Genomic DNA, 22,741 nt, shown 5'->3' on the forward strand with positions numbered 1-22,741 from the left:
CTCCTGGCTCTTCCATCCTCCCCCCTCTGCACACGAGGACAACATATATCGGCTCGACGTGAAAACCGAGCCGATATACGTTCGTGTGAACGCACCCTAAGGGCTCTTTCTGCAATTCCCATGGGCAGCTGCAGTGTATGGGCAAAAAAATACGCTGCAACGTGGAAATCTCTGAATCGGCAGAAATCCTCAGAATGACGGCTAATGCTTAGATAGAGGCAACTCTCTTCTCTTCCCAACATTGGATGCAGCTAAACTCCCTTTTTTCAGCTTCCATAGGAGTCTATGAGAGCTCCCAACGTATCTCGTGCAAAGATAGGGCAAGACGTATAATTAGACGCAACGTAAAAAATCGACAACTGAAAACCGTCTCTGATGTGCTATTTCTGCTGACACGATTATTTTACGCGGCCAAAGATCGCTAATTGGTATGAATACATTGGAATCCAGATTTTTGCCCGATTTATGGATGCAGCTAAATAGCAGCGTATATACGGTCATGGCAATAAGGCCATTGGGCTTTTTCACATGGCATCGCTTTTGCGCTCTAATAGCTGCACAAAAACTTGTGACTACCTTGGATGGAAATCGTGTGAACGGACGATTTCCCATGATTTAAGGCCCATTTAGACACAATGATTATCGCTCAAAAGATTTTGCTCAAGCAACTTTTGAGCGATCATCGTTGTGTCATTTACAGTGCAAGATGATCACTCAAGATGAGTGATCACCTGGCACTGGCAGCGGAGGATGCAGAAGACAAGCGGGGTGTCCCCCCTTGTCTTCTGCATCCAGCTGTTCCCTGCTCCGAGCGCCCGGCTGTCATATAGCCGACCGCTCGGAGGGGAGGCTGCAGAAGACAAGCCGGGTGTCCCCCCTTGTCTTCTGCATCCAGCTGTTCCCTGCTCCGAGCGCCCGGCTGTCATATAGCCGACCGCTCGGAGGGGAGGCTGCAGAAGACAAGCCGGGTGTCCCCCCTTGTCTTCTGCATCCAGCTGTTCCCTGCTCCGAGCGCCCGGCTGTCATATAGCCGAGCGCTCGGAGGGGAGGATGCAGAAGACAAGCGGGGTGTCCCCCCTTGTCTTCTGCATCCAGCTGTTCCCCGCTCTGAGCGCCCAGCTGTCATACAGCCGAGCGCTCGGAGGGGAGGATGCAGAAGACAAGTGGGGCGTCCCTGCTTGTCTTCTGCATCCAGCTGTTTTCTGCACAGAGCGCCCGGCTGTTATAAAGCCGAGCGCTCCGTGCCCGGTATGGAGAACACAGCCGGACCGCTCTTCATTTGAACATTTCTATAGGAAACCATTGGCTTTATTAGAAGCGAAAACAGCACTCGTGTAAAAGAGCCCTTACTCTTGTGCAACAAGAATGAGCCAGAGACTGGGAAGTGAGTAAATGGGATTACGTGGAGGGTGACTACTGATTGGCCATCTCACTGTGAGGGGCTACAATGTGCCGGGGGAGCCTGCTCTATATTAACAGCTTGTGTTTGGCTTCATTAGTGGAACTCCAATGTTTCTATGAGACAAGGACTGGGTCATGTCTGGACGATGACAGGCGAAAAGGAAGCAAACTCCCCACCAGAGGCTCTCAGAAAGGTAAAGACACCATAGAAACCTTTCACCATAGATGCAATTAAGCCGGGTTATTGCCTATTTGTAGAGAATGAATTCTTCGCACAGCTGAGGGTCTGCTACAGTTGTATCCAGCCCAGTCACCCCTCTGTGAGATGGATCTATACGTCAGCAGCACGAATCGCCATTCTGTTGTCAAACATGGTGCCGATGTATAAATGCAGGTAATCTGTTAATTCTGGGTCCAGGATTGTCTGGACTGCATTTTAACCCCTTGAAGACATGGCCATTTCCCCCTTCATCTTCTTCCCTCCCTCCCGCTGTCCGAGGGGGCGTTTTTTTTGCAGTTGTATTTTTCAGTGATAAGATTTAATGTACTAAAAAACTTTTACAATGTCTGAGAAACAGAAACTATAACAGGAAAGAGAGTGTAGTGACCGCTTTCCTTTTGCTTTGGGGGGGGGGGGGGGAGTGTTTTTGCTTTTACGACATACACTCCGCAGCAAAAATGGCACAATAACTTTATTTTGTGGGTCAGTATGATTACAGCAATACCAAATGTAGTTGTTGTTGTGTTGTTTTTTTGCTGCACTATTTCTAAAAGCTGTTTTTTTTTAAATATAATTTATTTTCTGCCGCCATTTTCTGATATTTTTTTTCCACTGATGCAGCTGTGTGTGTGTGTGTGTGAGGAAGGGGGGGGGGGGGGGGGAAGGGGGGGGGCTTGTTTTTGTGGGACAACCTGTGGTTTCTATTGGTACCATTTTTGGGGTACATATATATATATTTTTTTTCTTGGAGACGTGGTGATGAGCACAACCCTGGCGCTGTGTTACTTTCTGATGCCATTCACCTCGCAGGATAAAGAATGTGTTTTTATAACAGATCTGACTTTTACAGATGCGGTGATACCATAATAGGTTTTTCTTTTGTTTTTTTAATAATAAATATAGGAAAAGCTTTTATTTAATTTTTTTGTTTGTAGTTGAAGAAAAACGTTTTCATTTTACTTATTTTTAAAATCTCAAGGGAATTTAAACCGGCGATCGTTTGATCGCTTATACTCTATACTGCAATACTGAAATATTGCAGAATATTCTATTTCCACAGATATTCCATTCACAAGGCTCCCGGCTGCCAGGACATCCAGGACATCCGTGATCTCATTGCAGTGCAGCCACTTGAGCCTTTTTTTTCCTCATCCTGTTTTGCGGCTGTGATTTTCACGGTCGCATAACGGGGCTAAAAAACGCCCATCTTTTTAAGCCCTAAGGACTCATTCACATGAGCGCATATATGCCACGTTTTTATGCCCGACCGTATATACGTGACCATCTGAGGCATTGGTTTGTAGTGCATTCGTACACACGGGTGAATATACGGCGCACGAAAATGTCTAAGCACTGAAAATAGAACATACGCGACCAAAATATGTCTGGTGTGTATATGGTGGCCAAAAAGATAGTTCCGGAACTATCTTTTGGCCAATATATGCCAGCGAGTCCCATAGACTCCCATGGGAGAAGGGAAAAAAGGGAGGAGGAGGCATCTCTTACAGTGTCCAACACTGTGAAAAGCTTATAGGGGCCTCTATATAGGCATTTTTTTTTTTGGCTAACTCACGGTTGTGTGAATGGGCGAGAAAACGCTGTCCGGGATCACGTAAAAACGCCTATTCATACAGTTTTACGGTGATGGCCGGCAAACGTAAAAACGCCTCCGCTCATGTGAATGAACCCTCAGGGCTTATTCCGACGTGCTTATATTGGCCGGGTTTTCACACCCAGCCGTTATACGCTGTCCCTCTCTGCAGGGGGAGGAGGCAGGCCGGGAGCAGTGCACTGAGCTCCTGCTCTCTCTCTGTCCGCTCGCCACTATTTGCAATCGCACGTGGTGGAACTTAGCTCCGCCCACATCCCTCCCATTGCCATCAGCCGCTCACTACGTTAGTGAATACCGGCAGGGGCCGCGGCTCCCCTGCCGGTATTCACTCAACTGCGCTGGTAGCGGCACTGATCCCGGTGCGCACTGTGACATCAGTGTGCAGCCGGGATCCTCCTCCCCTGACACCTTCTACTTGGTTCCGCGAGAGCAGAGGGAGGAGGCGTCTGGCAGCACACGGATGTCAGTGTGCATTTAGGATCAGCGCCAGCAGCAGCGCCAAGCAGAGAAGAAGGGGGTAAGTATATGGGTCTCGGGGAAGGGGGGCTCTATTACTACTAGGGGCCGCTGTGGGATGTCACTATTACTGCTGGGGCCGCTTTTTAGAACGACAGAGGTAAAATCATACCTTGTGATAAGCCCCGCCCCCTGACGTTTGTGGCACTTGTGTGATATAGGTTCGATTTATTTATCACAATCTTCCCTGTGATTTTGCACTCTATTTTCTAGCGTATGCCATGCATTTTGCATGGAAAACCTACAATATTCATCAGATGTACTTGTGTTTTTCACGAACATGGGAAAAAAAATCGTAAGTGGTTCCAATAGTTAACATTGAAAAAAAAAAAAGCATTGTGCTCACATGAAAAAAGGCATTTAGATGCGAGTGCGATGCATTTTTTTTTGGCTCCCATAGAAGTTAATGGGTGACTCTCGCAGCAGAATCGCCCAAAAATAGGGTGAAGTGCAAGACCCAAAGATTGCAGCATTGGTGAGAGTGAAATAATAGGCTCATGGAAATAATGAATCCATTGAAAATAATGGGTTCTGTCCACCTCCACCCGCACATGATAACCACAGTGTGCATCAGGTAGTCAGAGCAGTGGTTTGTCCAGGACCAGAGGGCCGCTTTAAATGCTGATCGGGACATTTAACCCTTTTCGATGCGCTGTTGGACGTCTTTTGACAATCATTGAAGCCTGCACAGCTCTGATGTTAGAAAATATCCGGGGTATACTTAGTGTTCTGCCGACTGCTTCTCTGCCCACGGCTCTCCGATGCATCCCAGTATGTAGTTACTGGCCTTAGCCAGCAGATGGCACTGTTGTATAATGGAAGAAACTGCAAGTTTCCCTGGAAACCTTGAATCCTAAAAGGGACTGGAAAGGGTTATATGCCGCTGGCAGAAGTGAGAGTGGCATTTAAATGGTTAACAATGGTGATGAGACCTCCAAAAACAGGCAATACCTGCGGTATTTGGAATGGGCCTTGCTCCCTAGCTCCCATGCAATCCCAGCGCACATACGTCGTAAATGAACGCCAAGAGGCTAACATACCCGTAATTGTAAAAGGTATTCAGTTGGCACAAGTTTAATATTCTATTGTTCACCCTCAGGTATCTTCTAGCAGGGCACTGTGGTGGAATATGGCATTGGTGGAGAGCCTTTACAGTAACACTCATTTTTTGGAGGCTCCATTTACAAGGTTTTGAGATTCTAAAATCCCTAAAGGGGTCGTATGCTGAATAAAATGCTGGGGGCTTCTCTACTTAGTGATCGATAAGTCATAGATCCCATCACTGATCTCTTCTGACAGTGCTTAGCCTCAGAAAGAATGTCCAACTACCAGGGTAGCGGTCATAGCACTTCCTATGGGGCTCAACAACTATGGGCTCTGTTTCTACTCAGACATACCATACATTTAGTGAGGACTATGGAAGGGACATGTAAAAGTGAATGCAGCCTTGTACGTACATTATCTGTTCTTTGTGCCAATACTTTTTGCATTATTCATATGCTGCCATATTACTGCATCATCCCTGTACTGTGACCTCATATGTGCATTATGCCAGCAAGTGACATCATCACATTTTTTCCTATACTGTGAGGTTACAAATACATGGTGACACTTCTTGTTGGTGTTATTGATGTGCTGTAATGGCATGGTGTGCATTACTCCTGTACTGTGACAACAGTGTGGCCATTATCTCACCATTGTGACATCACTTTGGTCATTACCCCTGTACTGTGACATCATTGTGCACATCCTCCCTGTAGTGTAACAACACTGTGGGCATTACCCAACCACTGTCAAATCGGTGTGGGCATCATCTCTGTGCTGTGACATCACTGTGGGCATTACCCAACCATTGTGACATCAGTGTGTGCATTTTCTCTGTGCTGTGACATCACTGTGGGCATTACTTCACCATGGTGACATCACTGTGTGCATTATTCCTATACTGTGAGTGCATATTCAGATGGCGCAATTCACCGTGGAAAATTCTATGTGAACTCTGCCTAAAAAAAAAACACATCAAAATCTGCGCCTTTTGCCGTGATTTTTTGACACAGATCTACATGTGGAATTTGCCCTGTGAATGGGCAAAATCTGTATGTGGAATTTCAACGTGGAAAATGAGATTGCAGATTTTGCTGATTGACAGTACAAATTCTGCATGCTGATCTGTGCCAAAGACCACGGCAGAAAGCCACAGATTTTAACACTTTTTTAGACTGAATTCACCTGAAAAATGCGAACATAGCTGTAGGGATGAGGATCTTGATGATGATCCAATGAAGATTTTCCCGTGTGGCTTCCACCTCTAAAAGCCTGTGCAAAAAAAGGGCCAATCTGGAATGAGCATGGAATCTGTCAAGAAGCCACATCACTTTTTTCCCACATGTGGATTTGAAATCTGCACCGTAATAAACTATGTACAGCTTTCCATTGAATGCATTGGGGTGAGGAGTTGGCACAGAATTGGAATCCATTCCAATTCTGTGGCAAAAATCCACCTAGTGAACATACCCTGACATCACTGCATTATATCTCTGCACTGTGGTATCACTGTGGGCATTGCCCATGTGTGTCAGGGCGAGCACCCACTGGCGTTTGCGTTTTCCGCGGGAAAAAACGCAGCGTTTTCGCGGCTTTTCCATTAATTTCCATGGAGAAAAATAAGGACACATATGCAACTGACAGTTCCTATGTTAAAAACGCAAACGCAACGCAAAAAAAAACGCCAGTGGACAGGAACACATGTTATCTCTATGCCTGTGCAGGAAAAACGCAAAACGCAAAACGCAGGTAAAAAAACGCCAGTGGGTGCTCGCCCTTAGGGCAGATTCACACGGGTGACATTCCCAGGTGCGACTCTCATCACACAGGACATGGACACGCCATCAGTCTGCTGTGCGGGAAACCACACATTCCACATGTACTCTTCTTTTGCAAGACTCGCACGGAAATAGAATTTTCTGCGATTATTTTAGGTTTTTTTTTCTGTCTCAGTATTGCTGCAAGAGAAAAATCACCAATGTAAATAGGCCATTAACCCCTTCCCGCTCCAGGACATACATTTACGTCCTGGAGCGTCGGGGTATGTATGCAGAGAGGTCACGGGGTGACCTCTCTGCATACAGCGCGGGCGTCAGCTGTTTACTACAACTGTTCGGCCGATCACGGCTATTAACCCGTGGTGAGATCGGGGAAGCCGTGCAGGTGTCATGGCAGCCGGGGGCCTTTTGAAAGGCCCCAGGGCTGCCTTAGCACTTGCCTATCAAGCCATCCCCGTGGGGTGGCTTGATAGACTGCCTGTCAAATGGCAGTATGACGTAATGCTATAGCATTACGTCATACTGCAGGAGAGATCAAAGCATCGCTGGTTGTAGTCCCCCAGGGAGATTTTAAAGTAAAGTAAAAAAAAAATCCATAAAGTTTTATGAATTGTAAAAAAAAAAAAAGTTATAAAAGTTTGAAACACCCCCCTTTTGTCATATCGATTATTAAAAAAATCTAAATCATAAAATAAAAATACATATCTGGTATGACCGCGTCTATAAAAGTCCGATCTATCAAAGTAGAGCATTATTTTTCCCGCACAGTAAACCGAAAAAAAAAAAATAAAGAACGCGAGAAATGCACTTTTTCAGTCACCCTGTCTCCCAGAAAAAATGCAATAAAAACTATTAAAAAGTCGTATATATTCCAAATTGGTACTATCGGAAACTACAGGACATCCCGCAAAAAATGAACCTTTGCTCAACTACGTTGACGGAAAAATTAAAAAAGTTATTGCGCGCACAATATGACCGCAGAAAATAATTTAAAAAAATTAAATGTCTTTGAAAAAAAAAGTGTAGTATAGTAAAAAAAAAACGATACAAGTTTCGTATCGCAGTAATCGTACCGACCCGTAGAATAAAGTTATCAGGTCGCTTTTGTTTAAGTTTGTGCGCCGTAAAGACGCATTGAAAGATGGCGAAATGTCGTTTTTTTTTTTTCATTTTACTCCACTTATAATTTTTTTCAGTACATTATATGGTACTTTAAATAGCACCATTAAAAACGACAACTCGTCCCGCAAAAAACAAGCCCTCATACAGCGACATCGATGGATAAATAAAGGAGTCATGATTAGAGATGAGCGAGCATACTCGATAAGGCAAATTACTCGAGCGAGTAGTGCCTTATTCGAGTACCCGCTCGTCTCTAAAGATTTGGGTGCCGGCGGGGGAGAGCGGTGAGTTGTGGCGGTGAGCAGGGGGTAGCGGGGGGGGGGGGGGGGGAGAGGGAGAGAGAGATCTCCCCTCCGTTTCTCCCTGCTCTTCCCTGCCCCCTGCCGGCACCCGAATCTTTAGAGATGAGCGGGGAGATACTCGAATAAGGCACTACTCGCTCGAGTAGTTTGCCTTATCGAGTATGCTCGCTCATTTCTAGTTATGATATTTTTAAAGCGGGGAGGAAAAAGCGAAAATGGAAAAAAAAAAAGGGCCGCGTCATGAAGGGGTTAAAAAGAATGGGTTCTAAATTTGTGCATCTCGCAACACACAAAACTGAGCTCTGAGGGAGACCAACGTAATCATTAAACCTTCTATATAATAAATTTGCTGTTGTCATGGCGGAGGAGAGCCCAATTTCAAGTTTTACTTTATAGTGTAAAGGTTGCTTGTTACACCCCTGCTTAGAAGATGAGGACCATATAGTCCTGGGTTCTCCAGGACCTGTGTTAATTGTATTGAAGGTACTGTTTTTACTTGTCACTATGCTCTAATCTCAGGAGATATAAGAGCCTCAGTGGGGCTAAACATGCAGTAGACATTTTCAGTGAACATATATATTGACAGGATGACAGGAGTCGTAGTGGATGGGAGGGGTATTCAGTCCTGTTATTCTGTGAAGCAGCAGGGAGCTCACCTACTGGGTAATTAGAAGCTCCAGTGGGTAGTTGCTAACTGGAAAGTAAAATCCAGGGAACGTCTTACCTGTAAAAGCCCTGTGTGAGTACAGATCTCAAAACTGGAATAGTTTTTGCTTGTGAATAGGCTGGAAGGGGGTATCCCACCAGTTGGGAGGTTTTATTTTGTTACTCCGTTTGAAGTGGCTGATGTCTGTACTACTGCATGTAAGGGCTCTCTCCCACGAGCGTATATCGGCCGGACGTTTTCACGCCGGCTGATTAATGCTGGGATCTGATGCATTGGACATAAAGCATCCAGCCGGCCAATATAGCGTTGGGTGTTTTTACGTCGGGCCCAAAAAATAGTCCTGGAACCAGCGGCGTAACTATAGAGGATGCAGGGGATGCAGTTGCACCCGGGCCCAGGAGCCTTAGGGGGCCCATAAGGCCTCTCTTCTCCATATAGGGAACCCAGTACTATAAGTAAAGCATTATAGTTCAGGGCCCTGTTACAGGTTTTGCGCGGGAGCTTCACGTTACGCCTCTGACTGGAACTATCTTTTGGGCCGGAATACGTCGGCCGCTACATGGGCTTCAATGGGAGCCCATGGCAGCGGACACAGGTGGGAGGGAGTTGAGCAGAGCAGCTGCTAAATTCCCTCCCTTTGCTCTTCTCCCCCGTGCAGGCTCACCTCTGCTCTCCTCCCCGCTCGTTCTTTGCAAAGGGAGGGGGCGGAATTGAGGTGAACCAAGTCTGGACAGTCACCACCTAATTCCCATCACAATATACATAAATATATATACAGACCCTATAGATCTAATTAACCACACATGAGCTCTTCTGCTGCTTCTTCTATTGCTGCTAATATTAGTAGTGTAATAACATCATGATAAATTTGCGCCGGTCTCATTGCCTCTCTACCGAGGTTGTGTTTTAATCTAATATTTTCATCAATTGGCAGCTCTTGAAACCTCAAGTAGAACGGCGAAGACGAGAGAGAATTAACAGCTGTCTAGAGAAACTGAGAGTTATCTTATCTGAAGCGATGAAAAATGAGGTAAGTATGGTTGGGATTAACACCTCATATACACTTTACATATTCTCACCCTGTAGTGTAAACCTTATAAGAGGAGTTACCAATTTCCTCACTCATGAAGGTCACCTTATTGGTTGACTAAATCAGTGTACCCCAACTCCAGTCCTCAGGGACCGCCAGCAGGTCATGTTTTCAGGATTCCCTCAGTATTGCACAGGTGATGTAATTATTGTCAGCGCCTCAGACATTGCCACAGGGGTTCTTACTATAGGATATCCTGAAAACATGATCTGTTGGTGGTCCCTGAGGACTGGAGTTGGGGACCCCTGGACTAAAGGACCTGATGGGAGCGAGACCAAAATGGTAAATTTTATATGTAGCATCTAAAATTTCTCAAGCTGTTTCTTGCAAATTGCTTACCAAGTCAGAAAGATTTGAGTTTAACTGTTTTGATCATGAAGGTATGAAATATAATCCATTGGTTTTCTTTTACTGTAGCAGAAGCTAAAGAATCCAAAGATGGAGAAAGCAGAGATTCTGGAGTATACAGTCAAATTTCTACAGTCCAAGATGACGTCCCCAGAGAGCTTCCATGAAGATCTCCAATCCATGGATTATCAATGTGGCTTCCAGCAATGTCTTCAAGCCACCGTGAACTTCATCACCCGAAATAATCAGTTGTGTTCTTCAAGCAAAGACTTCTTCTTTCAAAAGTTGTCTTCCACAAATCTTTGTAGAATGACTACTAGAGGTGACCAAACTTTAGGCCGTCTACATAGATCACTGCAATCCAATTCTCTTGCCCAATCTAAATGGCTTAATCACCTTTACACTGATGTTGTAAATTTTGAAATCCAAAGTCAATGTCTTTCTGACCAAATATGTAGGTCATGGAGACCATGGCTGTAGATGGGCAATTTCTTTAAACTTGTGCTGAGGGAGAATAGCTATAGGGGGTGCAATCGTAACAGTTGCACATGGGTCATGGACCTAAAGGCCTCTATGCAATGTCAGAAGGCACTAATATTAAAAATATTTCATAGTTGGTGGATGACCCTGTTTCTGGGCACAGGAACTTCAAGTTACACCACCGATTGAGATATTTATCTCATAACCCGACTTTTTAGGTTGATTAATCTAATATCAACATAGGGACAATAGTTTTCTTTTAATTGGTACGATGTAAAACCCAATTACGAAATTTTGGGCTAATGATATCTTGAAGGCCAATTAGATATAACTGATGTGGAGCAGAGTGTAGGACACTTTTACAACCAGTGGAGGTTGTTAATCCAAGACAGAACCTACCTATGCAAGGTTTTGGAGGTGACAAACTGTACAACTGCCTCAGACATTAATCCCCTAGGGAGGGGCCACATATTCATGGAATGCCCATGAATTACCCCTTCACTGCCCCAGTCCACAGGAAATGTAAAATTAACCTTTTCACTGCTTTAGATTACCAGGAAAAAAAACAATTAACCCTTTCACTAAATCTAGACCACAATAGATTTTGAAATTACAAGGAAAACTGTCAGGGATGCCCTAATTTGCTTGTTAAACAGGACCCCATTTTCTGTAAAATCTCCCCTATTATAAAATTCTCTATGATGTGCACCTCCTTAGCTCCATCTCTACCTTTTGAAATATATTGACAGGTCAACCACACTTGTCACTGGTTAGATTTCTTGGGAAATAAATTTGCCCCTAAACAGGCACTTAAAATAAACTGTACACCCAATGAAATAAGTCAGACAAGCTGCAAACATTGGCCCTGGGGGTCTATAATATTGTTACAGACACAAATGCTTCTTCTGTGGGTTGTAAAGTCCATAACAAGAATATGATATCAATGTGAACCTACCATGCACAACATCAAGGGCAGCCATTGTGAGAGCACTGCTTAGCCTATCGGTTTAATAGACAATATTGATACTAGTAAGCACAGGGTGTCATGGCATGCCATCACTCACCCCAATCACCTGCTCCTGAAGCCACAGTCAGGCGCTGCCGCCTGTTACTCACTGTACAAAGCACTTCCTCCTTAGCTCACTCCCAGTTCTCAGCCTGTAGGTCTTGCAAACACACCCTAATCTGGTCCCTACCGATCACCAGCCACACACTACTATACTTGCCTCATTGAAGCAAGAATAGTAGTGTGTGGCTGGTGATAAGCATCGGTCTCATCAGCCGTTGTGAGCCCCTGTTAGTTGTGTATTCTAGTTCTGACTTCTGCTCGGCTCCTCACCATTCTGATTCCTGACCTCGGCTCTGTTTATTGGACTTTGCTATTGCTTGCTGCCTGCCTTTGCAGCATCCAAGGAAATGGCGAGGTAGATAAGGATTTTTTTTCATGGTGGCTCTACCATCTTCTTCCGTGAGGGTAGCTCAGGACCCGACCAAGTTACTGCTGGGGAAGGTCACAGGTAAAAGTAACTGGAGGTTACCTGTAATCTTCTTGTCACTCGTGACGCCACTGTTCTGTCCTCTGTGGTTAATCTTGAGGAAGTAAATAACTAAGTCCACACACAGGGAAACTTCCTGGACAAATTTGGAACAGACCGTAATGTCGGTTTACTATAACTTCAGCAACAGTTCACTTTACAACAAGAGTTTGGCACAATTACAGCAGGAGAAGGTGGTGTGTCAGGGAGGATACTCGGGGTAATCCAGACAATCCACAGTCCTAGTTATCTGTGTGATCCCACTCTCTTGCATTCTTGCGCTCTCTCGCACGCATTTCTGGTGCCTTTGCCTCTCCAAGCGGTGGTCCTTCTTTGTCACTCAGTGCTTAGTGGTAGCATCGACATATCCTGGGTAGACTGGTCCCAGTCCAAGCAGAAGGGGATTGCTCAGCTTCTTCCATTCTGTCCAAGCACAGACCAATCTGTGTCCATAGGGTTCACTCGCTGACTTCATTTAGACATTAACTAATTCAGTGCTGCAGAGGTGCAAAAACACATAACTCTGATGCATTCCATAATTAAGACACTGACAGGACAGTAGAGATCACAAGGTGCCATTCAGGTGTCATGGCAACTTGGGGCCTTGTGAAAGCCACCAGGGCTACCATCAATTTCTACCTAGAATACCTTCAGAAATAGAATATACTGCAATACTGTAGTATTGCATTATATTATGTAAGCAATTAAATGAGCACTAGTTCAAGTACCGTATGGGACTGTAGAAATAAAGATTTTTGTATTATTCCAAAAAATAAAAAATATTTGAAAAAAGTCCCAGTAAATCAAAACAAACAAAAAAACATATCTGGTATCACTGTGTCTGTAAAAGTCTAATCTATTACAAAAATGACTTATTTATCCCACAGGGTAAATTCTGTCAGAATAAAACAAACCAAAATGCCAACACTGCACTGCTTTGGTCACTATGCCCTCAAAATAAAATGTAATGAAAAGCTATTAAAAAGTCGTATGTAGCCCAAAATGGTACCAGCAGAAACCACAGATCATCCCTCAAAACACAAGTCTTCAAACATCCCTATTGATGAAAAAATACAAAGTTAGGGCGCCCACCCACTGGCGATTTTTTTTCCCTGCGAAATTCGCAGCATTTTTTTCTCTGCAGGGGTCTATGGGACTTGTAATGTTAAAATCGCGATCGCGCAAAATCGCGATTTCGCGGTAAATTGCGATTTTGCGCGATCGCGATTTTAACATTACAAGTCCCATAGACCCCTGCAGAGAAAAAAATGCTGCGAATTTCGCAGGGAAAAAAATCGCCAGTGGGTGGGCGCCCTTATGGTGGTCAGAATATGGTGACCGAAAGCAGAAAAAATCTATATGAATTTGGTATGGCTGTAATCACACTGATGCGCAGCATAAGTATATATTTTTTCCATTTCATCCCAGATAGAAAATGTACCATATAATATACTGCAAATCTTAAAGGGGTTGTCTCGCGGCAGCAAGTGGGGTTATACACTTCTGTATGGCCATATTAATGCACTTTGTAATATACATCGTGCATTAAATATGAGCCATACAGAAGTTATTCACTTACCCACTTCGTTGCTGGCGTCCCTGTCTCCATGGCTCCGTCTAATTTCGGTGTCTAATCGCCCGATTAGACGCGCTTGCGCAGAAAGGTCTTCTCCCTTCTGGTCGGTCTGGGCACGAGCGGCGTTCTGGCTCCGCCCTCTTCTACGCATCATCGCTTAGCTCCGCCCCATCACGTGTGCCGATTCCAGCCAATCAGGAGGCTGGAATCAGCAATGGACCGCACAGAGCCCACGGTGCACCATGGGAGAAGACCCGTGGTGCATCGTGGGTGAAGATCCCGGCGGCCATCTTGGAGGAAAAGAATGAAGAAGTTGCAGAAAGGGGATTCGGGTAAGTAAAATATTTTTTTTTTATTTCAACACATCCCTTGGGTTTGTCCTGCGCTGAACGGCGGGCCTATGCAAAAAAAAAACCCCGTTTCGGCGCGGGACAACCCCTTTAACATTAAATGGTACCAATGAAAAATATAACTCACCCTGCAAAAACAAGCCCTCAGACTACTATGTCAACCGAAAAATAAAAAGTTTATATTTTTGGAAGGCAGACAAGAGAAAACAAAAAGGAAAAAAAAGGAAAATTGTTTGTGCTTTCATGAGGTCAACCTGATTGTGCTGCATGGATAAGGCAGAACGCTGGTAATGACTGATAAAGGAGGAAAAGAAAAGTGCAGAAACCTCTGTAGCAGCAATATCAACGAAGACGCATCAGTAATTCTGCTATTATAAATCGTGTTTTGGGTTGGACTGACTCTTTCATCACAAAGTACTTAACAGCCCTGAAACGCTTTGAAAAGCTCAAAAAGCATACGACTACTGCCAGGCGAGCTTTCATCCTTGGCAGTGTACTTACAGATGTTTTTCACTTGGCTTTCCTATATACTGGTGTCTTTTGTTACACAGAATCCTTTGAGCCCCCTCAGACATAATGGACCGGCTGTGACTGCAACTTTTAACACTAGTTTGCAGAAAAGAACTTCAGACATTGACAGAATCTTGTTCATAGTGTATACAACAGTGACACCTGCAGGCCATGAGGAGAAGGTCAAGCATTTAAAAAAAAGCAGAAAAAGCTGTAGATTATTATTTACAATGCGAACAATTTAGACTGTTTTATTAAAAGTACCCTAAAATATAACCTTTATTTGATTATTTAAAACTTTAGCTGCCAAACGAACAAGCATATGAAGAAAAATATATGAAAATTCCCACCACCTTGTATCTAATATCAGTAGCTTGTATAACTACCAAAACAGATATATGCACCTTAGCCCAGATGGGTTCTATATTCTGTTTTCCCTAAGTAGGTAAATCTTATGTTTAGGGATATTATTTTTTTGTAGTATATACTAGGTAGTTATCCACTACCACATTCCCTATTTAGCGATTAGTAGGTTTGCGTGCAGATATATGCATTATCACAGTTGAGCCCTGTGATGAATACCCTTGGCTGATCACAACTTTATTAGGGATCTCTACCAACTATATGGTCAATGTGCAGGTGGTGTTAGCACTGGTACATCGAATCTCTCTTAGGGGTGAACGTGAGATCTGGATTCTGGTCTCAGAGAGGAATGGCAGAGTATGTACTATTAATGCCAAATTTCCAGTCTAGGTACCATATGTCAGCTATCAAGATTACAGCCATGGTGAGCACTAATTTTTATTTGTGGGCGATTCAATTTGATTTGTTTTCTTTTTTAGTTCAGATGCCAGTGCCCTTGGGTACAATTAGTGGTAGTGAGTAGTGAAGGTGCTGAAGAATACACGGAGTCAGATATTTTGCTGAACTTGTTGTAAACATGATATTATTTATTAAAGCAGGGAGATGAGACAATTTTCTTCAACACTAAAACAGTGAATAACAAATGATATACAATTTGCAACATTAAAGATACTTGTGTCTAACTCACTCATATCCTGGGAGCTTACTCTGGATTTCTTTTCTTCATATGTACATCGCTTTTATTTTTCCTTTACTCACTGTCAAAGCTGACTCTCCTTCTCTTGTTACTCACTGTTTCTCTGATTTTTTTTTCTTGTTTCTCCCTGTTTCTCTACTTTCTCTCTTTCTTCTTTTGTTTCTCTCCTTCTCTTGCTCCTGCTTGTTCTTCTTTCTCTCTGCCACTTCTCTCTCCTGCCTGGCACTTTCTTTTCTCCTCGTCACTCCTCTTTCTGGCGCTTCATTTTCTTGTCACTAGTCTGCCTCCTGCGACCGTTGTCCAGCTATTTATCGCCTTTGTCACCTGACCAATCTGTCTGCAGCCAATCACAACCTATTTGGTTGCTAGGCTACCTGCATCATCTGAGTCTCTAAGCATTTTTTCTATCTTGTGCAACTGAATAAAAATGACTAACTGGTTGCTAGGTTACCTGCATCAGCTGTGTAAAATGACTCAGATTAACCCCCTAGGGCAGTCATTATATTACCAGTCCCTATAGCTAAACAGCGCTATGTAGTGCCTTTTCTCAGGCCACTACACAGCTGGATCCAGACTTAGCATTATGCACTCAATCTTCAGTTTCTAATATCCAATAGCCCAACGTCAACTATGCTGAAGTAACAGGCAAATCTGTCCTGGAATAGACTAAAGTGCCTGGAATTAAATACCCAGCAAGGACCGAAGAGGCATATATATATGTTTTACATTGTCTTGCAGGAATGCTGCCTTTCATTAGGTGGCGCTGCAGAGGTATTATTCCATCTCCATATTATCCAGAGGAGCATGAATGGCCTTATAAGTCTCCTCACTCACTCACTTTCTAAGTGCTCTCCCTAAGGAGAAAAGATAGCGCTCCTAACACACATCACAGGCCTCTCGCTAGCCAAGCCAGAAACCTACGGCACACTGATGAGGGGCAAACACCCCGAAACAGCTGTCTGTGTATGGATTTCGGCTTGGCTTTCAATTCCCAGTCATTGTTACAAGGCTTGTTTAAAGAGGCTAACATTGACTTGCAGGAATGCTGCCTTCCAATAGGTAGCACTGCAGAGGTATTGCTCCATGCCACATATATTATATATATTGTGAGGTACTGAGGGGTGTGATAGTGGATGGTCGCTACATCGCCCCTAGGTTCCGCTATTATGCCTAGTAGGCCTGGAGGAAGTGCATGTCCCGCTGTTTGCCACATGAAAAAGCCAGGAATGCAATGCAATCTCCAGCAAGTAGTTGCTGGAGGCCTTTTCTTTAAAAGTATCTGGGCCGGGTTTTTTTGAATGGATGTCAGGTTGGTAGTGAGGCCATCCATTCCACTTCCTCCACTCCAGGTTATGGGCGAGGTCAATCAGCACAGGTGCTGAGGCTGAGCCAGGCTAGGGGGTAGATAAATAGCAGTGTGCATGGACACAGGGGGGGAATGAGATGGCTGCTGGACCCTGACAGCCTGTGATACCTGCTTGAGCTGAAAACCCTGCTGTGTGGTGCACCTGCGGAGCGTGACCTGGTCAGGCAGGGAGTGCCTATTGTCATTGCTGGACTGTTCTTTTTGTGCCTGAAGCTAAGGCTGCATTTGTGATAACTATTCTGGACTGAAATAAACCCAGGTCACGCCTGCTTTTGTACTTTATCCACTGGTTTCCGCCTTTGACTGCCGCCCACCCGCACTCTACCGAGCTGTCCTCCCACATATGGTGTTTCGGATGCGGGCAGGGAATAGGTGGCCCTAAAAGGACATACGCAAGAAATTGACACCGGGGGCTAACGCTGTATGTCCTGGGTAAAAGCCACTGGTGTCCTACTTATGACTGCTACCATGGAGGACCTGGCGCGACAGCTGGTGCAGGTGTGTCTACAGCAACAAAACACACAGGCAGAGGCAAGGCAGATGCAGCAAGAGACTAATCGCTTGCTAATGGAACAAATGGCAACACTGCAAAAGGCGGTGATGATACCATGGCCTGCGGTCACAGTAAGTCAGAGCACCCACCCACAAGGGGGGCAACCAACTGCAAGGGCCTCGGTGCAAGCTTCGCTGCAGAAGATGTCTACCGCGGATGACGTGGGAGCCTACCTGAATGTCTTTGAGAGGGTTGCGGAACGAGAAGGGCTGCCCACGGACCAATGGGCAGATGTTGTGGCCCCTTTTCTGTCGGGGGAGCCCCAAAAGGCCTACTTCGACCTAAGTGAATTGGACTCCCGTAACTATGCCAAACTAAAGGCCGAAATCCTGGCGCGACTGGGAGTGCGCATACAGGTGCGTGCAGGCCGGGTACATGCCTGGAGGTACTCGGAGAGCCTACCACCGCAGTCCCAAATCCATGACTTAATACACCTGGTCTCCAAGTGGCTTCAACCAGAGAATTGCACTCCTGCGCAAATGGTCGAGAGGATTGTTTTGGACATCTTCCACCGTTCCTTGCCACCTGTGGTCCAGCATTGGGTGGGACAGGCTGGGCCAACTGACGCCAACCACCTCGTGAACCTGGTTGAGAGGTACTGTGCCACGGAGGAACTGTTACAAGCCTCTTCGAGACGGGGCCGCGACAGAGAGGAAAAGGGGTCCCGTCGAGTTGGTAAGACTGTACCTTGTTCGGCTCCCAGGGGGCCTGTGTGGAAGAAGGGAGGGGGCTCAGGGGGCGAGCCAGCGGTTGCCCCACATCAGGGTGCTCAAGAGCGGGACCCCGGATGCCTACAGTGCTGGCGGTGCCACGAATGGGGTCATGTTGCGGCACACTACCCCCTAGGCTCCGAGCCCATGGACTACAGCTCCGGGCGAAGGGTATCCCTGTACGCACGCCCCACGCTAGCCACCGAAAACCTGTCCAGGGATGAGCCACAGGTATGTTCGGTGAATATTGGGGACTTTCTGGTCCAGGCTTTGTTGGACTCCGGAAGCCTTGTGACCCTGCTCAGCTGAAAGACCCAATATTGATCAGGGCTCATGAGGCCGTAACAAAAATAAACGGGGTACCTCAAACTCCAGGTGGGAGTGAAGCCTACCCTTATATGGCTGTTAACAATGACACGTTGTACAGAGTGGATAAGGTGCGCGGGGAAGAACTGGAACAGCTGGTGGTACCCCAACCCTATCGCCGAGTAGTTCTCAACCTGGCTCCTAAACATGTACTTGAAGGTCACCTGGGGGCGGAAAAAAACTGCGAACGAGTGTTGCAACGGTTCTATTGGCCCGGGGTACATGAGGAGGTTAAGCGGTATTGCGCCTCATGTCCTATATGTCAATCAATGGCCCCTAAACCTCATTTCAGGAGTCCATTGGTGCCCTTACCCGTTATCGAGGTACCATTTGACCGGATTGCCATGGATTCAGTTGGTCCAGTAGTGTAGTCTGCTAGGGGACATCAGTATATACTGGTCATTCTAGACTATGCCACGCGGTATCCGGAGGCAATTCCTCTGAGAAACACTTCCTCCAAACTCATTGCCCGAGAGCTGTTCCAGATGTTCTCCAGCACCGGTATTCCCAAAGACATCCTTACCGATCAAGGAACGACGTTTATGTCAAAAGCAATGAGAGAGATGTGCAAACTTTTAAAGATTAAACAACTGCGTACCTCAGTATACCACCTGCAAACTGACGGCCTGGTTGAAAGGTTTAACAAAACTTTGAAGAGTATGTTAAAAAGGGTGGTCAGCCAAGATGGGAAGGATTGGGATTGTTTGTTGCCAGCCTTGATGTTTGCAATACATGAGGTTCCCCAATCCTCCACAGCTTTTTCTCCGTTTGAATTACTGTATGGTAGACACCGACGCAGCCTCCTCGACCTCGCCAAAGAAACTTCAGAAAGTGAACACACTCCCTACAAAAGTGTGGTAGAACATATTTCAGCGATGCAGGACAGGATAGCAGCTGTCATGCCCATTGTAAAGGAACACTTGGAACAGGCACAAGTGGCACAGAGTCGAGTCTATAACAGGTCGGCCAAAGTCAGAACCTTTTGCCCGGGATATAGGGTGTTAGTTTTGGTGCCTACAGTAGAGAGCAAGTTCTTAGCCAAATGGCAGGGGCCCTATGAGGTGCTGGAACGCATAGGAGAAGTCAATTATAAAGTGTACCAGCCAGGCAGGAGGAGGTCGGAGCAAGTGTACCATGTGAATTTGCTTAAACCCTGGAAAGAACAGCTGGAAAGAACCGCTGTCTCGAGCAGCCAGGTTTTTGTGAAGTCCATGGACAAAGCTCTTGAGGTAGCTATCTCAGGGTCCCTATCTAAAGTACAGAAACAGGAGGCAAAGGAGTTGGTGGTTCGAAACACGGATGTGTTTTCGGCACTACCGGGATGTACGTCAGTGATCAAACATGACATCGTCATGGAACCTTACGTACGGGTCCGAGTGAAACCCTACAGAATTCCTGAAGCACGTAGACAGGCTATATCAGAGGAAGTAAAGAAGATGTTGGACCTTGGGGTCATTGAAGTGTCAAAAAGTGATTGGTCTAGTCCCATTGTCCTGATTCCTATGCCCGATGGCACCTTGAGGTTTTGCAACGATTTCAGGAAGTCTCTAAGTTTGACTCCTACCCGATGCCACGAGTAGATGAGCTAATAGAAAGGCTAGGACATGCTAGGTTCTTCTTGACCTTGGACCTGACTAAAGGGTATTGGCAGGTACCACTTACCGACGAGGCCAAAGAAAAGACTGCCTTTTCTACTCCCGAGGGACTCTTCCAGTATGTCTGCCTACCTTTTGGGCTACATGGGGCCCCAGCTACGTTCCAAAGAATGATGGATATCATCCTGAGACCTCACCGTCGGTATGCCTCTGCCTATCTGGATGACATCATTATATTTAGTAATGACTGGGAGAGTCACTTGGCAAAAGTACAGGCGGTAGTTGATTCCCTCAGGGAGGCAGGGTTAACAGCAAACCCCAAGAAGTGTACGTTGGGAGTGGAAGAAGCACGTTATTTGGGGTACGTGATAGGAAAAGGAGTTATTAAACCCCAAATTAATAAAGTAGAGGCCATCCAAAACTTGACGTAGAGCACAGGGCTGGCAAGCTACAAGGAAATGCCGATGCGTTGTCCCAAACCCACTGCTTGGTTAGTAAAAGTGTTTGCCCCTACGGGTTCGAGCAGAGGGGGAGGGTATGTGAGGTACTGAGGGGCGTGATAGTGGATGGTCGCTACATCGCCCCTAGGTTCAGCTATTATGCCTAGTAGGCCTGGAGGAAGTGCATGTCCCGCTGTTTGCCACATGAAAAAGCCAGGAATGCAATGCAATCTCCAGCAAGTAGTTGCTGGAGGCCTTTTCTTTAAAAGTATCTGGGCCGGGTTTTTTGGAATGGATGTCAGGTTAGTAGTGGGGCCATCCATTCCACTTCCTCCACTCCAGGTTATGGGCGAGGTCAATCAGCACAGGTGCTGAGGCTGAGCCAGGCTATGGGGTAGATAAATAGCAGTGTGCACGGACACAGGGGGGGAAAGAGATGGTTGCTGGACCCTGACAGCCTGTGATACCTGCTAGAGCTGAAAACCCTGCTGTGTGATGCAACTGCGGAGTGTGACCTGGTCAGGCAGAGAGTGCCTATTGTCATTGCTGGACTGTTATTTTTGTGCCTAAAGCTAGGGTTGCATTTGTGTTAACTATTCTGGACTGAAATAAACGCAGGTCACGCCTGCTTTTGTACTTTATCCACTGGTTTCCGCCTTTGACTGCCGCCCACCCGCATTCTACCGAGCTGTCCTCCCACAATAAGTTTTTTTCATATCATAGTGTCAATTGTTAAAAAAGTGCTTCTCCTTACTTCCCAAAGCCTTACTTCTTCTCATGAACCTCACACCACACCTGTCTCTGTCTGTAAAACAATAGCCTTAAGCAAGAGGCCTATCTCATGACCGTGTGTTGAAGAAAAGGTTAAGACACAGTTAGGGCTACTCCTGAGTTCAGAGACGTCGCTCAACTGTATTCTCCAAAACACACCTCATTCGTTTTCCAAAACGTCCTCCTTCTCATGAACCTTACATCACACCTGTCTCTGTCTGTAAGTCAACAGTCATACGCAAGAGGACTTTCTCATGGCTTTGTGTGGCAAAAAAGGGCTAGACACACTTAGGGCAGTGCTTTATTTCAATCTGTCCAACGATACTATCCAAAAGGCACCCGATGAGTGGAGATAAAATGGGCTGTGATGGCCGAGAGGTTAAGGCGTTGGACTCAAAATCCAATGGGGTCTCCCCGCATAGATTCAAATCCTGTTCACAGCGGAATGTTTTATACGCTCTGAGAGAAGTCCTTTCAGAGAAATAATTGCTCTAAATTTAAAAGAGATTCCAAACCTCTACCACACACACATTCACAATGGAGACTATAATCTCCATAAAGGTAAGGTCTAGCCAATGAAAACTAAAGTTTTAAGAATGTGGGGAAAAAAGCTTTGAAAGAAATCAAGCAGTTTAACCTACTGATTTGAACTTTTTTCATGTCAAACCCCCAAACCTGCTGTTTCCCCAAAAAATCCAACAAACAGGTGGAAATGCAGCTGTGATGGCCGAGTGGTTAAGGCGTTGGACTTGAAATCCAATGGGGTTTCCCCGCACAGGTTCAAATCCTGTTCACAGCGGAATCTTTTATACGCCTTAAAGAGAAGTCAGAGAAATAATTGCATTCGCTCTAAATTAAAAGGACATTCGAAAGTTTTGACACATACACATTTTCAATGGAGACTATTATCTCTATAAAGATAAGGTTCGGGCAATGAAAACTACGATTTTAAGAGCGTTGGGAAAAAGCATTGATAGAAATCAAGCGGTTTATCTTATTGATTTAAGTTTTTTTCATATCGTAGTGTCAATTGTTAAAAAAGTGCTTCTCCTTACTTCCCAAAGCCTTACTTCTTCTCATGAACCTCACACCACACCTCTCTCTGTCTGTAAAACAATAGCCTTAAGCAAGAGGCCTATCTCATGACCGTGTGTTGAAGAAAAGGTTAAGACACAGTTAGGGCTACTCCTGAGTTCAGAGACGTCGCTCAACTGTATTTTTCAAAACACACCTCATTAGTTTTCCAAAACCGTCCTCCTTCTCATGAACCTTACATCACACCTGTCTCTGTAAGTCAACAGTCATAAGCAAGAGGACTTTCTCATGACT

The 22,741-nt window shown here is 45.4% G+C and overlaps 1 protein-coding gene and 2 non-coding genes across 3 annotated transcripts; all 3 read left to right on the forward strand.

The window, feature by feature from the left end:
* Positions 1-1,547: 1,547 nt before the first annotated feature.
* LOC136610297 (transcription factor HES-7.1-like) lies at positions 1,548-10,580 on the forward strand. Its single transcript, XM_066589529.1, has 3 exons — positions 1,548-1,595; positions 9,597-9,692; positions 10,170-10,580. Exons 1-3 carry the CDS (start codon positions 1,548-1,550, stop codon positions 10,578-10,580), a joined length of 555 nt encoding a protein of 184 aa, XP_066445626.1.
* An 11,193-nt stretch (positions 10,581-21,773) lies between these two features.
* Positions 21,774-21,855, forward strand: TRNAL-CAA (transfer RNA leucine (anticodon CAA)). The gene has a single exon. It is a non-coding gene; the product is annotated as a tRNA-Leu (tRNA).
* A 274-nt stretch (positions 21,856-22,129) lies between these two features.
* TRNAS-UGA (transfer RNA serine (anticodon UGA)) lies at positions 22,130-22,211 on the forward strand. Its single transcript has one exon. It is a non-coding gene; the product is annotated as a tRNA-Ser (tRNA).
* The last annotated feature ends 530 nt before the right edge of the window (positions 22,212-22,741 follow it).

Source organism: Eleutherodactylus coqui, chromosome 2, assembly GCF_035609145.1.
Source record: "Eleutherodactylus coqui strain aEleCoq1 chromosome 2, aEleCoq1.hap1, whole genome shotgun sequence".
In the NCBI taxonomy this organism is placed as follows: Eukaryota; Metazoa; Chordata; class Amphibia; order Anura; family Eleutherodactylidae; genus Eleutherodactylus; species Eleutherodactylus coqui.

What these genes read in the sequence shown, in the direction of transcription:
- LOC136610297 (XM_066589529.1), top strand. Translation starts at nt 1,548, where the DNA reads ATGACAGGCGAAAAGGAAGCAAACTCCCCACCAGAGGCTCTCAGAAAG. An exon ending in CACCAGAGGCTCTCAGAAAG is followed by an intron (nt 1,596 to 9,596) that starts GTAAAGACACCA and finishes ATCAATTGGCAG; the next exon opens with CTCTTGAAACCTCAAGTAGA. An exon ending in CTGAAGCGATGAAAAATGAG is followed by an intron (nt 9,693 to 10,169) that starts GTAAGTATGGTT and finishes CTTTTACTGTAG; the next exon opens with CAGAAGCTAAAGAATCCAAA.